The 15,364-nt window shown below is 58.0% G+C and overlaps 2 protein-coding genes and 1 long non-coding RNA gene across 7 annotated transcripts in view; 2 read left to right on the top strand and 1 right to left on the bottom strand.

Annotated features, from left to right (window-relative positions):
* Positions 1-54: 54 nt before the first annotated feature.
* CHPF2 (chondroitin polymerizing factor 2) lies at positions 55-5,851 on the top strand. 2 transcript variants are annotated; one of them, XM_055335101.1, is made up of 5 exons: positions 55-138; positions 552-1,912; positions 2,352-2,916; positions 3,506-3,688; positions 4,402-5,851. In XM_055335101.1, the coding sequence occupies exons 2-5, from the start codon at positions 1,626-1,628 to the stop codon at positions 5,707-5,709; spliced, it is 2,343 nt and encodes a 780-aa protein (XP_055191076.1). In that variant the 5' UTR covers positions 55-138; positions 552-1,625; the 3' UTR covers positions 5,710-5,851. The 2 variants fall into 2 exon arrangements, with proteins under 2 accessions (XP_055191076.1, XP_055191075.1); XM_055335100.1 differs by having other exon boundaries at positions 55-208.
* Positions 5,852-5,973: 122 nt separating this feature from the next.
* The window catches only part of SMARCD3 (SWI/SNF related, matrix associated, actin dependent regulator of chromatin, subfamily d, member 3), a 31,405-nt gene continuing 22,014 nt past the window's right edge, over positions 5,974-15,364 (bottom strand). For 3 of the 4 annotated variants that reach the window (XM_055335103.1, XM_055335104.1, XM_055335102.1), the window contains 12 exons: positions 12,287-12,498; positions 10,522-10,564; positions 9,595-9,717; positions 9,335-9,473; positions 9,005-9,174; positions 8,749-8,850; positions 8,349-8,510; positions 7,297-7,394; positions 7,009-7,144; positions 6,588-6,710; positions 6,367-6,468; positions 5,974-6,151 (listed from right to left, as the gene is read on the bottom strand). In XM_055335103.1, coding sequence (XP_055191078.1) covers positions 6,098-6,151; positions 6,367-6,468; positions 6,588-6,710; positions 7,009-7,144; positions 7,297-7,394; positions 8,349-8,510; positions 8,749-8,850; positions 9,005-9,174; positions 9,335-9,473; positions 9,595-9,717; positions 10,522-10,564; positions 12,287-12,498 — 1,464 coding nt within the window. In that variant the 3' untranslated portion in view covers positions 5,974-6,097. The remainder of the gene's footprint in view (positions 6,152-6,366; positions 6,469-6,587; positions 6,711-7,008; positions 7,145-7,296; positions 7,395-8,348; positions 8,511-8,748; positions 8,851-9,004; positions 9,175-9,334; positions 9,474-9,594; positions 9,718-10,521; positions 10,565-12,286; positions 12,499-15,364) is intronic. The other variant, XM_055335105.1, reaches the window with a different exon arrangement.
* LOC129515909 (uncharacterized) lies at positions 6,083-7,118 on the top strand. Its single transcript, XR_008665675.1, has 3 exons — positions 6,083-6,193; positions 6,567-6,716; positions 6,990-7,118. It is a non-coding gene; the product is annotated as an uncharacterized LOC129515909 (long non-coding RNA).

The raw sequence follows: 15,364 nt of genomic DNA, 5'->3' as shown, positions 1-15,364 counted from the left end.
GGCGGCGGCGCGGCGCGCGACCGGATGCGGTCACCATAGAGACGGGGGCTGACGGCGAGCGGAAGAGGAAGGCGCGGGCCGGGCTGTGAGGTGGCAGCGGCTGCAGCGGCGGAACCGGCGCCTCGGCCCGGCACTGGGGTCTGTTCCCCCTTCCCCACCCTTCCCCCTGCGGGGGCGACCGGGGCGCCGCCCCAGACGGCAGGAGCAGGTGCCGCCCCCACGCCCTCGCCCCCGCTCCCCGGGACGGCGCTGGCCGCCTGGGCCACACCTGGCTGCGCTTTACCGGTCCGCCGCCTCTCCTGGCCCTGCTGCAGGGCCTCCCCCCGTGGGCCTCGGGGTGTGCATGCCGACCCTCGCCCGCCGGCGCTGGCAGGGCCTCTGATACCGGGGTCTCTGCCTTCCTCCCGCACCGCGACCTGCATCCCTCCGCCCCAGCAAACCGGCAAACCGAGCGGAGCCCCCCAGCCCCTCCTCGACAGCTCCGTGACGCAGCCGGTTTTGTTTCTGTTTTGAGCCTAACGGCTAAAACTCGCTTTGGGCCTTCCTTCTAGGACTAGACTTGGTCTTTGGTCGCCGAGAAATAGAGCAGGGGCCCTCGTCCTGGCAGCGGCCACGTCCGAAGGACCGAAGGTCACAGGACCCCGGTGTTGTCTCTAGCTGCTTCTCGTCCTCCCGCTTTGGTTTGGCTTGGGTACCTGGGGGCCCCGGTAAAGCCAGGCACCGACTTGCGTACACAGCCAGAGTTACTGTCATTTGCTTCCTGTCTCCTCTCAGAAGAAAGTGGACGGCGCCAGCCTCTCCGCAGCTGGGCCTCAGAGAAGAATTGCCCTGCGAAATGGTTCCATCAGCCGTTGTGCTCCTCTGAGAGGCTCTCAGTGCTGAGTCACCGTATCTGTCCACCTCCTGGGGTGCGCAGAACTCTGCACCATGCCGGCGGCTCCTGGACACCCTCGCTGGGGAGGAGGGGTTATTCTAGCTGTGTGTTCCCTTAACTAAACTCAGGAGTAGAGTAGAAAGAGGCCCTTAACCCTTCCGCAGTGCTGGCCTTTCAATAGCTAGTCAGCAGCTTCTTCAGTAAATCGAGTGAGAAACATGCGCCCAGCGAGGTGCTCTTTGAAGAAGGCCTACTGAGGCAGGCTCTTGTAGTTGGGGCTGTTATTTTGATGGAGAATGTGCTTTTCCCCAACTCCTTCTTTATCAGCTGCTGCTTGTCTCACCTTAGATCCAGTCTGCGGATGTGTGTAGTTCTCCTTTTTGCATTAGATTTGTCAGGATTAAGTTTGTTTCCTCCTTTTTCTGGAAGACCATAATGCCATTAGTGGGTGAAATTGACTGTAATATGTATTGCCATTTAGGCTGAGGGTTAAATATGGCACCTTGAGGACTAAAGCCCAGGCATACGCTTCCTGGGGATGCTGGGACTAGAAGCAGACCTTCCTTCTCTGTTGCTCTGTTGTCAACTTCACTGCCCCCAGGTTTCCTGGTTAAAACCATAGGCCTGCTACTGGCCTTGCTCTGTTGTCGACTTCACTGTCCCCAGGTTTCCTGGTTAAAACCATAGGCCTGCTACTGGCCTGACACCCATCAACCTATTGACTGATCCTTGAGGCTGTGCCCTCTGGGGCATGCACATGGCAGGGCCTACCACCATGCGACTGAGCTCCCTGTTGGCTCTGCTGCGACCAGCACTGCCCCTCATCCTAGGGCTGTCTCTGGGATGCAGCCTGAGCCTCTTGCGGGTTTCCTGGATCCAGGGTGAGGGAGAAGATCCTTGTGTAGAAGCTGTGAGAGAACCAGGAGTGCCACATAATCCAGACTCAAGAACTGGACTCGACCAAAGTGATGAAGACTTCAAACCCCGGATTGTCCCTTACTACAGGGATCCCAACAAGCCCTATAAGAAGGTGCTCAGGTGAGAGCTATGTCTGTACATGGTCCTCAAACGCCACTTCAGTGCGGCTCTAAGGCTTTGCCTCTGTCTTCAGTGGTAATAGTGTTAGGTTCCTAGAGTGATTCCTTACCCTATTACCCATACAACAAACCCACGGTTCGTTCTTCTTTCCCTTCTCAGGTTTGAGAAGGTCTCACCCATCAGTGTTAAATTAGTATTGAATGTTCTGAAATAGGACAGGAATTGCATCTAACCATCTAATAACCATCTAATCCATCCTTAGTAGATCCCTCCCCAAATGAATTCCAGTGTCAGTGGATGCTCACTGTAGTAGCTCATTAATATTGATGAGGAGGTCTCTCCTTCCTTCTCAACCCTAGCTCATTCATTCCTAGAGGAATATATATGCCGGATCCTAAAGGTCAAGGAGTTGACCCTTGGCATGTTGGTCCCTCCGTAGGACTCGGTATATCCAGACAGAGCTGGGCTCTCGGGAGCGGTTGCTAGTGGCTGTGCTGACTTCCAGGGCTACCCTATCCACTCTGGCTGTGGCTGTCAACCGTACCGTGGCCCACCACTTCCCTCGATTACTGTACTTCACGGGGCAGCGAGGAGCCCGGACTCCTGCAGGGATGCAGGTGGTATCGCACGGGGATGAACGGCCAGCCTGGCTCATGTCAGAGACCCTGCGCCACCTCCACACACACTTTGGGGCCGACTACGACTGGTTCTTCATCATGCAGGATGACACGTATGTACAGGCCCCCCGCCTGGCAGCCCTTGCAGGCCATCTCAGCATCAACCAAGACCTGTACTTGGGCCGAGCAGAGGAGTTTATTGGCGCAGGCGAGCAGGCCCGGTACTGCCATGGGGGCTTTGGCTACCTGTTGTCACGGAGTCTCCTGCTTCGATTGCGGCCACATCTGGATGGCTGCCGAGGAGACATTCTCAGTGCCCGTCCTGATGAGTGGCTTGGCCGCTGCCTCATCGACTCTCTGGGCATCGGCTGTGTCTCGCAGCACCAGGTGACGGCCCTTTCAAGTCAATCTCGGTCCCCAACAATTTGTAGTATCTGAGTGGTTGATCTCCAGGGTGGGTGCTGCTGGCTCCTTCCCAGCAGCACCTTGGGGTTTTGTCCTTCCTGGCCACTGACCCTGGCTTAGAACCCAACCCTGGGACTGCCAAAAGTGGCAACTTCTCAGGGACCCTCTGAGCAAAGTAGAAAGGTGCTCCCATCTGCCCCCTTGCCCTCTGCCCCCTCCCCTGACACACACACAATCATAAATGATCGGGGAATGTCTGAGAGATGGCTACTGTCCTGGAGAGGTAAGGTAAACCAGAGTAGTGGGGGTATTTTCTGACTCATGGCTTTCATTCTCTTGAGAAAGTGGGATTCTTTGGGCAAAGAGGGCATCTTTAATTGCCTACTTCAGATTTTTTCCCCCAAACTGGTGAGAGGCCAAGTAGAAGGGGACATTGGAGTGAGCTCCTGCTCCCCACCCTCCCATCCCCATTCTGTGGCAGCAACAGGTGTGAATGTGGAGTCCGGTTAAGGGTGGTTGGGATAGGCAGCCCTCCATGTGTGGTTTTGATTGATCTGATTGGTCCCTTTAGGGGCAGCAGTATCGTTCATTTGAACTGGCCAAAAATAGGGACCCTGAGAAGGAGGGGAGCTCGGCTTTCTTGAGTGCCTTTGCAGTGCACCCCGTCTCCGAGGGAACCCTCATGTACAAGCTCCATAAACGCTTCAGCGCTCTGGAGCTTGAGCGAGCGTACGGCGAGATAGAACAACTGCAGGTGAGCCTGGGTCCGTGGTTGGAGGTCAGAGGGAGCTTCAGCTGTCCAGGGTCACAGTGAGTGGGCAGCTGAGTGAACAGGGAGGCTGACGAGGTAGAAGGAGCCGACCATACCTAAGTTTAAACAACTCCAAGGAGGAGGGGCCCATGGGGACCCAGTTCAACCATAAGAGAAGCTCCTGGCACAACTTGGATGCAGTTAAAAGGGTTTGCAGATGCACTCTGAGGACCGGGGCTGGGTACAGCGCTTAGACATGACTGTTTTAGTTCCTTTCCCATAATGCCTCTGCCCTGAAGAAGCAGAAGCCTAGAAGTCCCTAAATTCCAGCACTATCCTTAAAAAGCCCGAGGGTAGATGTGGACAAACGCTCCAGTTGATCCTGAGGGTTGTGAGAAGTGGAGTGCGGGTGAAAGCACAGGTGCCGTGATGAGGAAGGTGTACTGTGGGTATGAGAGAGAAAGGCTGCGGGGCTCTAACCTCTGCAAAAGCACATTTCCCACCTCGTCCTTTTCACAGCAGCTGTGTTAGGTATGTATGATTCATATGCTTTCTGCATTTTACAGACAAGAATGGAAAGGGAATTCATCGATTAGTGCAGGGGCACCTCACTGCGTGTTGACAGAGTCAGGACAGAGCTCCAAGCCCAGAATGCTAGAGCCGGGTCAAGCCCTGACTCCCCAGAGGGCACTAACTGTGCGTCCCTCCCACCCTAGGCTCAGATCCAGAACCTGACCATGCTGACCCCCGAGGGCGAGGCAGGGCTGAGCTGGCCCATTGGGCTCCCGGCCCCTTTCACACCACACTCCCGTTTTGAGGTGCTGGGCTGGGACTACTTCACAGAGCAGCATACCTTCTCCTGTGCAGACGGGTCCCCCAAGTGCCCACTGCAGGGGGCCAACAGGGCCGATGTGGGTGACGCTGTGGAGACTGCTCTGGAGCAGCTAAACCGGCGCTACCAGCCCCGCCTGCGCTTTCAGAAGCAGCGGCTGCTCAATGGCTATCGGCGCTTCGACCCGGCACGGGGCATGGAGTACACCCTGGACCTCCTGCTGGAAGCCGTGACGCAGCGCGGGCACCGGAGGGCCCTGGCGCGCAGGGTCAGCCTGCTGCGACCGCTGAGCCGGGTGGAGATCCTGCCCATGCCCTACGTCACCGAGGCCACCCGTGTGCAGCTGGTGCTGCCGCTCCTGGCAGCCGAAGCCACTGCGGCCCTTGCTTTCCTGGAGGCCTTTGCAGCCGGTGTTCTGGAGCCTCGAGAGCATGCTCTGCTTACCCTGTTGCTGGTCTATGGACCTCGGGAAGGTGGCCGAGGGGCCCCAGACCCATTCCTGGGGGTGAAGGCAGCAGCGGCTGAGTTAGAGCGACGGTACCCTGGGACCAGGCTGGCCTGGCTCGCTGTGCGCGCAGAGGCCCCTTCCCAGGTGCGGCTCATGGACGTGGTCTCCAAGAAGCACCCCGTGGATACGCTTTTCTTCCTCACCACCGTGTGGACCAGGCCTGGGCCCGAAGTCCTCAACCGCTGCCGGATGAATGCCATCTCGGGCTGGCAGGCCTTCTTCCCAGTGCATTTCCAGGAGTTCAACCCTGCCCTGGCACCACAGAGATCTCCCCCAGGGCCCCCAGGAGCTGGTGCTGACCCCCCGTCCCCTCCTGGTGCCGACCCTTCCCGGGGGGCTCCTGTAGGAGGCAGGTTTGACCGACAGGCTTCTGCGGAGGGCTGCTTCTACAATGCCGACTACCTGGCGGCCCGGGCCCGGCTGGCTGGTGAACTGGCAGGCCAGGAAGAGGAGGAAGCCCTGGAGGGGCTGGAGGTGATGGATGTTTTCCTCCGGTTCTCAGGGCTCCACCTCTTCCGGGCCGTGGAGCCAGGGCTGGTGCAGAAGTTCGCCCTGCGTGACTGTAGCCCACGGCTCAGCGAGGAGCTCTACCACCGCTGCCGCCTCAGCAACCTGGAGGGGCTGGGGGGCCGCGCCCAGCTGGCCATGGCACTGTTTGAGCAGGAGCAGGCCAACAGCACGTAGCAGGCCCCGGGGCCCTGCCCCTCCATGGAGTTCCCCTGTCTGCCAGCCTTGGGAAGGGTGAGGCAAAATGGATGGACAGATGGAGAGCTTGTTGCTGTATTTTTTTAATAAGAAAATGTTATTAAAAGCGTCTTCTGCCAAACTGTTTTTAGGTCTAGGGAAAATGGAGAGAAGAATCTGGGACAGAGGGGGGGTTTCCCAGAGGGACCCACCGCCTTCCCCCTGTCCTTCCTCCCCAGTTGCCAATGACACACAAGGCTGCTCTCAGATGCATGACCTTTAATCATTCCCCTGCCTCACCCAGCACGTGTCAGAAGAGTGATGGCAGAGCTTTGGGGGACAGGGCCTGGGCCCAGAGGCCCACAGCGGTGGTCATTCACAGAGGCTCCTAGGTGTTGCGCACAACCAGCGACTGCTCCAACTCCTGCCTGCGCTGCTGGATCTTTAGAGAAATAAGAGCAGTAGCAGGGTTACGCTGTTGTTGGTGAGTGACTGGACAGTCCCACCCAGCCACCCTGGAAGAGCCTCTGGGAGCAGGGAGGGCTCCTCCGCGGCAAGGGGGTTGGTGGGGTGGCAAAGGCCACAGACGTGGCTGAGAAGGGAGGCTTCTCCTGGAGCGAGGGAGGGAAGGCCTGAGGTACACGGGCCCCTCCACACCTTGCAGTAGAAATAGCGGCTGACAGCTTCCTGGGACCAGGGCTGGTGGTAAAACTCAGCCCGGCGCTCCTCCTCAGGGTTGCCTGCCACATCTGTCATCACCTGGGAGGGAGCAGTGGGGTCAGCCCTGTGCCCAGACCCCCTCCAGCCCCCGTGTAACAACATTTACTGTCTTCCCGATATGCTTGTCTTCCATCCAGTGCTCCCTGAGTCCCCTTCACCTTGAGGTCCCGGCTCTGGGAGCGGAGCAGGTCTTGGATGTAGCCTTTGGGGTCTCTGGAGAAGCTTAGCATGAAGTCCCTCTGGATCTTGAGCTGGTTTATGGACTCAATCGTCTCATGGATCTACAGGTAGAAAGACAGACACTTTCACCTGGCCATGGTGATGTGGGAGAGGAGGGGAAGGAGGAGGGGGGGCCAGTGGGGGTTGGGATCTGCTGCCATCAGTTCTTTAAAGGGCTATCCCTCAGGTCGCTGCTGCCTCTGCAGTCCCCCAGGAAGGGGGGATGGGCAGCACTCCCAAGTAGCGAGGGAAGGGCCACCTGCCCCCTTCATCTCTCCATAGGCCTACGCTCTTGTCTGTTGTCTGTATTTTGTCATTTCTGGGTTAATGTCCCACTCCAGTTCTGGGCTCTGGCCCCACCTTACTGTCCAGAGCGCTGATCTCCTGCTGGTTGGCTGTGGACAGGAGGAAGCTGCTCATCTGTCCCTTCAGTGGCTCCTCCACCTCCACGTCAATATCATAGCACGCCGTCTTCTTCTGGTCCGACGGGTCCACGCTGCCAGGGAAGTCCAGCCCTTGGTATCCACACTGCTTTCACAGAGGCCAAGGGTCCCAGGGGCAGAGGTGGGGGGCAGGGGTGGGGTGGGAGGGATAGAGTGGGCAGGACTGCCATGATTCTCTGGTCAGAGGAGCAAGCTGGGGCCTCACCTGATGACGTGGTTGATGACAATTGGGTCAGGGGGCAGCAGCAGAGCTGTGAGGCGCTGGGGAATCTCAGAAAACTTAAGCCGTGGGCAATCAAAAATCTGAGGTGGGAGAGAAAGAGACCACTCAGCCCTAGATCCTTCCATTGTGGGCGGCCACAAGATGCCAAGAGCAAATCTAACTCCTTAGTGCTGCTGGGGCTGGGACCAGGGTGTCTGTGGGCAGTAGAGAGTGGACCAGGAGGTGTGGGGGTTGTGGTGCAGGGGACCAAAGCACCGGCTCTGGGTCGGCGGCCACCCAGGTGCAAATCCTGCCTCTCCCATTAACACTGCAACCTTGGGCCAGTCCACGAGGCTCTCAGGCCTGTTGTAGCATGTCCGGTGTGGGGATAGTAACTACCAGGGTGGCTGGGAGAACTAAGTGGATGAGTACACATCAAATGCCTGCAGTGGTGCCTGGCATATGGCAAGTGCTCAATAAACCTCGAATGTTATTTTACTCCTCAAGTTTATCTGCCATATTTATTTTTAATTTTTTTTAAATTTTTATTTATTTATGATAGTCACATAGAATGAGAGAGAGAGAGGCAGAGACACAGGCAGAGGGAGAAGCAGGCTCCATGCACCGGGAGCCCGACGTGGGATTCGATCCTGGGTCTCCAGGATCGCGCCCTGGGCCAAAGGCAGGCGCTAAACCGCTGCACCACCCAGGGATCCCTCATATTTATTTTTAAAGCATTATTAATAATCTCTACTTTGGTAGAGTCTTGGACCCAGGACTAGAACCCAGGGATCCTAACTTCCAAGTGCCAAGAATATTACATTCCCCAAACTGTTGACCTTTTAAGGTTCTGGATCTTTCTAAACTGGCTTGTCTAAAATGGATGGTGGGCTGCAGCACGGAGCTACGCTGCAGTAGGGCCTACACTAGGACCCTGCTTACCATTTGTGATAGCCAGGAATCTAGAAGGGGGGTGGTGCTGCCTTAGTTGAGGCACTTCCCCTATTGGTACCTCTGCCTGCCCCCCACATCCCCAAGATCAGGAGAGAGGGTACCTGCTGGAAGTATTTGTCCCCATTGATGTATTCCTTATCATGCGAGTCCTGCAGCCTGTTGGTCTTCACATACTGCCACAGGGCCTGCACAATGGCTGAGCGGCTCTGTGTGTGCAATCCCAACAGCCGAGCCAGGCGAGGATCCAGTTTGAATTGGGGAGGCTGAGGAAAGATGGCCATGGACATAAAGAGGGAGTGGGAAGAGCTCAGGGCCAGGCAGTGTGGGACTGGGGGAATGTGGTGACTGGGCTCCTGGGAAACCTGCTTCTGGTAATGAGGTAGGGAAAAGAATGGGGTCTCTTGGTGTATTCCCGTGAAGCCTAGGCCTGGCCTAAGGGAAGGGGTGGGGGGCTGGGGGGGGCTAGGGGCCTCAGGTGGAGTCAGGGGGCAGGGCACAGACCTGGTAGTCCAGCATGAGAAGCAGTGTGCAGCGTACACTCAGGTCCCCCGGCCTCTTCACCTGGAACCCATCCGTCTCCTGGGTTGTGGGTGTTCGGTGCCACTGCCCAGGGAAGGAGAGCTGGGTCACCTCACAGGCCCACATGGGCTGCCGAGGCCAGGGACTCTAGGGTGGTCCCTGATCCAGATCTGTGCGGCTGACGGAACTGTGGTCTGGAAGGGTGGCAGTTCCCGGGCAAAAGAGGTCTGGGTCTTACCTCAACTAGGTGGTTGTCGGGGCCATAAAGGTCTTTGTCCAGTTCAATGACCAAACTCTTGAAGAAGGAAGAGAACTTCCGCTTCTGCTTGCTGGGCTGTGGGAGAGGGACAGGGACCGTGGGGGCAGGACAGGGACCGTGGGGGCAGGATGAGTCGGGAGCAGGTGGGGCTGGTTGGGTAGGGCAGCATGATTAGAGGCAGGCCTCTACACCCATACTGTCTCTTCAGGCCGCCCACCCCTGGTTGGGCTGACTCCCTAACCCATAGTGCAAACATCTCCTTCTGTCCTCAGCTCAGCCCCATACCCACCCCAGGACACCTGGAGAGACCTGGGCCAGGACGTACGTCATCCAGGAGCTTCCCCTCCACCCGCAGCTCCCAGGAGGCAATGCTGCCATCAGAATCTTCAGCATCAGGCTTCGCAGGGTTAAAAGTATTGGAGATATAAAGACGCAGCTTCCGCTTTTGCTGTAGAAATAAAGAGTATAGTACAAGAGCAAACACGTGTGCTCCCATTCCCGGGGCAGTCCCACTTTTCCATTCCTGGAACAGAACCTAGAGACCTCTTCATGCCCCCAAATCAAGACACCTTCATTGGCCTCTTCAGAGCCTCCTGGATGTCCACCCGCTTCCGCATGATGGTTTGATCCAGTTTCCTCTCAAACGCCAGCAGATCCATATAAGCCTGGGACTCGGGGACCAGCTCCCGGATCTGGAAGAGAAGGAGCAAGGCAGGGAACCTGGGGCTCAGCCAATCTTGTGGGTGGAATGTGCGCCTCATGCAGTCCCTAGGTACAAAAAGCATAGCAGGGAGCTGGCCAGGTTTGGGGCATGGAACTCGGAGAGTGCAAATGGGGACTTCTCCCCAGAACTGCATATCCAGCAGAAAGGACCTCCACTTGTGGGGATAAAAGCTACTTCTTCCTCTAGGGGTTTCTGTGCATATTATCACCACGGGAGGCCCTGGCAGCCACGGAGCCCGGGAACTGGGCTTCACCTCCTCATCTTGTCCTTTCCCATGTCATATGGCCTCTGAACCTCCCTTGGGTGTCTGCAAAGTGGCTAGGACCCTGGAGTGCCTGAGACCGAGGATGTCGCTGCTTGCCTCTACCCTGGCATCCTACCTTGTCACTCCACCTATCTTCTCAGCTGCAGTACCCCCCACCCCAACATCTAGCTCAGCCTGGCTTCACTTATGACATCCGGGCCTTCTGGCCGGCTTCAGTTCCCCTGCCAGTCTTGGGTCCCCTGGAGCTCAGTCCACTGCACCCGGGCGGGCGCAAGACCCTACCTCTTACGGCTCCTTCGCTCCTTCCCTCTGCCCTACTCCCTCCCTCTGGCCAGGGAGCCCCACTTCTTAATTAGCTTTTTAAACAAAAAGTGAAAGTGGCTGTGACACTGAAGCTCTGCTACTGAGGGGGGAGGGGAAGCAGCCCAGGGTGGTGGGGTAGAGGGGGAGGAGGCAGAGCAGCAAAGGGTGGGGGGTGGGCTGGGGGCTGCTGTGAAAGGCACTCACCCTTTGAGGGAGGATTTTGTCAGCCATCTTCCTCCTCTTGGCACTGTACATTTTTTAAAGAAAAAACCAGGTTACCATGGCGACAGATCTGGGAGTAACGAGGCCACCTGCTAAATTATCCCGACATCTCCACCCGCCTGGCTGGGGTTCCCACAGCCCGCTTGTCTGCCCGCCCAAGGGGCAACGGCAGCGGTGTCTGGCATGGCGCTATGTCCTCTTGTGGGGAGCAGATGTGGCCCCATCCTTTATTTAGTCTGGGAGCCCCTTTCTACCCCACCACACCCCCCAGGCCAGAGAAATTTAGACTTAGAAGGGGTGAGGGGGGGTGGGGGAGCTGCAAAAGTGTTTGAGAAAAGCTAGGGAGAGGGAGGACAGAGGGGAGGGAGGAGGAATTCTGAGGACTTTCCCTTTCTGTTAAGCAGGGGTGTACAGCCTGAGGTGGCCTGAGCTCAGCGGGAAGCAGAGCCAACAACCTGTCCCATCCCTGGAGCAGGAGGTGATGGGTGAAGCTGGTGAGGACTTGCACCCCTGGCAACCTGGGCTTGGAAGAGAATGCTGACAGGCTATGGGATCACCTGCCAACAGGGTCCAGAAACACACCAGTAGGGATCCAGAGAGAGGGATGTCCTGCAGGGTGTGACTGCAGACTGGACTTGGGGTGGCAGCTGGGACTTGAACTCTTCTTGATCTACTAGCTGCTTCTGATTCCCAAAAGCACCCCAGAAAATCCTTGGCCAGTTGAGATTAGCACCCAGCCTGGGGCATGGCTCTGTACCATCCCAGTGTGGTGGTAACCACTGCCCCCTCCTGTCCAAAAGCCTATTCTAAGGCTAGGTAAGCATCTTTCCTGAAAGGTCTGATTTGTTTTGAAGAAATTATCTGTGTGAAACTCTCCATCTATACAAGACAAATCAGGAACTTGTTTACTGTATAAAAAGATGATTCACTTTGCAAAAGAATTCATCATGGGATTCCTATAAATGGTGAATTTTCCTTGATGTGTAAAAAATATTTAATAATGAGGTAAAATCCATATTACTCCTTTTATAGGACTCCATCTGGTGTGCAAAGGGAAGCATGTGTGTTTGGTTAAATAGTGAAACCCAGAGGGGCATCTCTCTTGCCAGACACCAGCAGGGGCTTTTGGGGTGCCACCAGCTGGCTCAGACAGGGAAATGGGCTGGCCCCTGGTGGCTCCTGGGGGCAGACTTGGTCCAGAAGACAGATTAGGGCAGCTCTTTAACCTCTAAGTGCCTAAGAACTACCTGAGAGCAGGACCGTTATGGAGACCACCCACCCACAGGGCACATCCCCAGACTCCACCCCCCTGGCCAGAGAGTCAGATTTAGAATATCTCAAGTGGGGCTTTTAAAACAGTCAAGCCAGGGGACTGGGGACAGTGCACTGGACAGCCACACTTTGAGAAACACAATCCCTGAAGCTCAGCCCTCGGCCCTCCTGCCAGCCCCACCCCCACCCCCACCCCAAAGACGGAAGCATCTCCCAGAACCTGGGGACGAGGGGTGGAGAGAAGGAGCGAGCAGGTGACAAGGAGAAGGGCGCGACGGCCGCAGCCTCAGTCTCTACGGTGGGCACACAAAGGAACCGGACCAGTGCCCCCTCGGCCCACCTCCCCAGAGGGCATCCCACCCAGGACGGCTCGTTCCCGGCCGATCCTCCCTCCCTGCTCCTTCTAGGCTCGCTGCTCAGCCACTCCGTCCCTGGGGTCGCGTGGCCCGCCCCCTCCGCGCTGGGCCCCACTCACCTGCGGCTCCGCGCGGGGGCGGTGGGCACCGGCTGGCCCTGGCTCTGGGCCTGGCTCTGGCCGGGCGGGGGCGCTGCTCGCTTGCGGGCGGGCTCCATGCCCGCGGGGGCCAGGCCGGGTCGCACGGCGGGGCTGCCCATGTACGGGGAGCCCGGGGGGCCCATGGGCGCCCCCTGGTGGGGCATCCGGGCTCCAGACGGCATCCCGGGGCGCTGGGGGGCGGGGAGGGGGGGCGAGGGGCGGAGGTGAGGCAGAAACAGGCGCCCGCCGGTCAGCTCAGGGCCCCGGTTCCCGGCGCGCAGAGCCGCGTGTCTCCCACCCCGCGCCCCCCCCCCCGCCCCCCGGCCGGTGACCCTGATGCCGCCCGCGTGAGCGAGGGGTGGGAGGGGCAGGGGCGCCGCCACCGCGCGGCTGGGCGGAGGGGCTCTGCGTCTCGCCGCAGGAAGCTAACTGAAGCCAGGCAACTGCACTGGGCACTGCCAGCCTCGGATTTGCGGAAGGTACCGCGAAAATGAATATTAATGGCGCCTTTCAACCTTTTCAAAGGATGTTCACAACCACATTCTCCTCTGCAAGACGGACCGGACGGAGGGGGTCCTTCCAACCCCACTTGACAGATGAGGGAACCGCAGCTCAAGGAGAAAAGCGACCTAGCCAAGGTCACCCCGCTCCTCCTGGCCAAGGTGGCATGGAACTGCCGGTTCCCCGGTGTGGGGGCTCTCTGATCTCTGCATCTTCATCTGGCTTAGAGGCCCTGCTCTCTGCTACAGGACTTCTGTCCCTCTTTCCACTCCTCACCTCTCCGTCCACTTCCTGGGCCGTCCTGCTGGGCACTTGCCCTCCCCACTAAACCCACCCTTCTCTCTGGGCCCCTGCTTTCCACCCTTCAGTCTCAACCCACAACCCCCTCAGCTGATTCCAAGCCACCACACCCAGGGGCACACCCCCCCCCCATAATTTACTCCCAAGGTGAAGGCTGGAGGCCACAGGAGCCAGTGAGGTCACACCCCACCAGGAGTCCCTGACAGGATGGGAGGCAGCTGGGCTGGAGGGGGCTGCCCAGAGGGCTTGCAGAGCTCAAAGGCTGCGAGTGAGTGAGCGAGTGAGTGGCATTTCCTCTTCCATCCATCTCTCCCTTCCTGTCCGCCTGCATTGCCAGAGATGGTTCCATCCTATAGAACTCTTCCACTTCCCACCCCACCCCAGGGAGGTAGGAAGCCAGGGCTCTGAGGGGGACATGGAGAGCAAGATGAGGCAGGTGTATTCCCTTGCCACCTCAGATGGGATGGAGATGAAATGCAAATTCACTAAGTGTTTCACAGACTTTGAAAACCCCACTTGTCCAGATTCCAGAAGAGGAATCCGGGAAGGCCCAAGGGGCTGAAAAGTGGAGGGTGGGTGTGATGGGGAGAAAGAGAGCAGGAAGATTAGGGAACAAGGGATGCAGCCCCTGTGCCCTGCCACCTTTTAAACACTACCTGCTTTGCCCTCAGGCACATGGAGGAGCCCTGAGCCTGAGCCCGGTGAATTCCTTCTAAATGCCAACTCTCCCTCCTGTCCCTCTGGCCCTGCACTGTGTCTAACCCTAACTCCCAGCCAGCCAGCTGTCTCTGTCTATCTCTCCCACAGTGAAAACTGCCCATCCATGTGTCTGCCTCCCCCACCGCACCTGACCCTATCACTCATATCTCCAGAGTGGTGGCCCAGAATGGAGCCTAGGCCCAGGCCCACCAGCACAGATGGGGTACTGGGAGTGGAGTGGTGGGACTCACAGCCACCCAAGAACTGAAGCTGTAAGTTGGAAAAAAGAAATCCACAAAAAACAAAACAAAACAAAACCCACCAACAACAAAAAAAACAAAACCCAAACACCACCAAAAAACCCCCACACATATAGCCCCCTCTCTCTCCTAGATGGGCCTTTTTAAAGGGACTTCACCAGCAGCATGGTTAGGACCGGCAACTTGGCTGACTGACATGGTCCCCCCTGGGAAGTTGCCTCAGAGATCTCTGGGACAGGAGAACAGGCTGCCCCAGGGAAGCCCCTTTACCCAATCAGCTGCTCTCCCATTTCTCAAGGCCAATGATAACTTGCTGATCTGCTGAAAAGGCCCCAAGAGAGAAGCTTCCAGAGCCCCCAGAGAGCTGTGCCAACCAAGGGGACTACCCCAAAGAAGGGCCAAGATTCTAGGGACTTTGGTTTCCCTCACTGAGAACGTGCCTTCTTTGGGGTCACAACCAAATTTGGCCATAGTCAACTTGACTGCCTCCTCTGCACCCAGCTCCAACCCCAGTGGCCATTCCAAGCCCAACAGTCTCTGCCTCTCCCATTCCGCTGCCTTCCACATCTCTACCAGCCTGGCTCCTGCTGCCTCAGCCTGAGGTCCCATCCCCTCAGGTCACCCTGGGCTCCCTTGGGCTCTCTTGGGCTCCCTGTGTGCCTTCCAAGTCCGCTCCTGGCAGGAAGGTGCCGCCCTGCCCCTTTGAACTCTAGGCCTTACATCCCTGACTCCAGCCCTTCCTTCACACCTTTGAGGATTTAAAGACATCGGCTTCTGGTGGCTGAGTCTGCCAAGGGGATCTTCAGACCCCTTCACTTGGGGTCTGTCCCTGGAGAGGGTCTTTCTCTGACCCGGATGGCAGAAGCCATCAGCAAAGCCCCAGAGCCCTCCTGCCAGGATGCAGAGGTTGTTGGGGCAGAGAGCTTCCCGCTCACAGTGCCTCCAGGGTCACCTGCTCCTTCCTCTTGCTCAGAGAGACACAATCAGAGAGACACTGTCCCAATGGATGAGCAGACAACCCAGCCCACCCGCTGCCGTGTCCCCTGCCCCCACCCCCAGCGTAGGGGAACACCTGGGCCCACGAGGAAAAGAATAGAAGACAACACGTCTAGTACAGAGGGGAACCCCCCACACTTGGGGGGGCAGTCCCCAAGTCCCACCCCCAGCCCCTGACAAGAACCCATGCAAACGCTTCCCGTCCCCGCCCGGGGCACCCATCCCCGGCCCGCCGCCTGACGACGTGTTCGAGTGCCAGGGCGCCGGCACGGTGCTGGGGCTGGGCCGCGGGCCGCGGCGC

The sequence above is a fragment of the Nyctereutes procyonoides genome, unplaced genomic scaffold (assembly GCF_905146905.1).
Source record: "Nyctereutes procyonoides isolate TBG_1078 unplaced genomic scaffold, NYPRO_anot_genome, whole genome shotgun sequence".
In the NCBI taxonomy this organism is placed as follows: Eukaryota; Metazoa; Chordata; class Mammalia; order Carnivora; family Canidae; genus Nyctereutes; species Nyctereutes procyonoides.
This window is presented reverse-complemented; position numbering and strand designations above follow the sequence as displayed.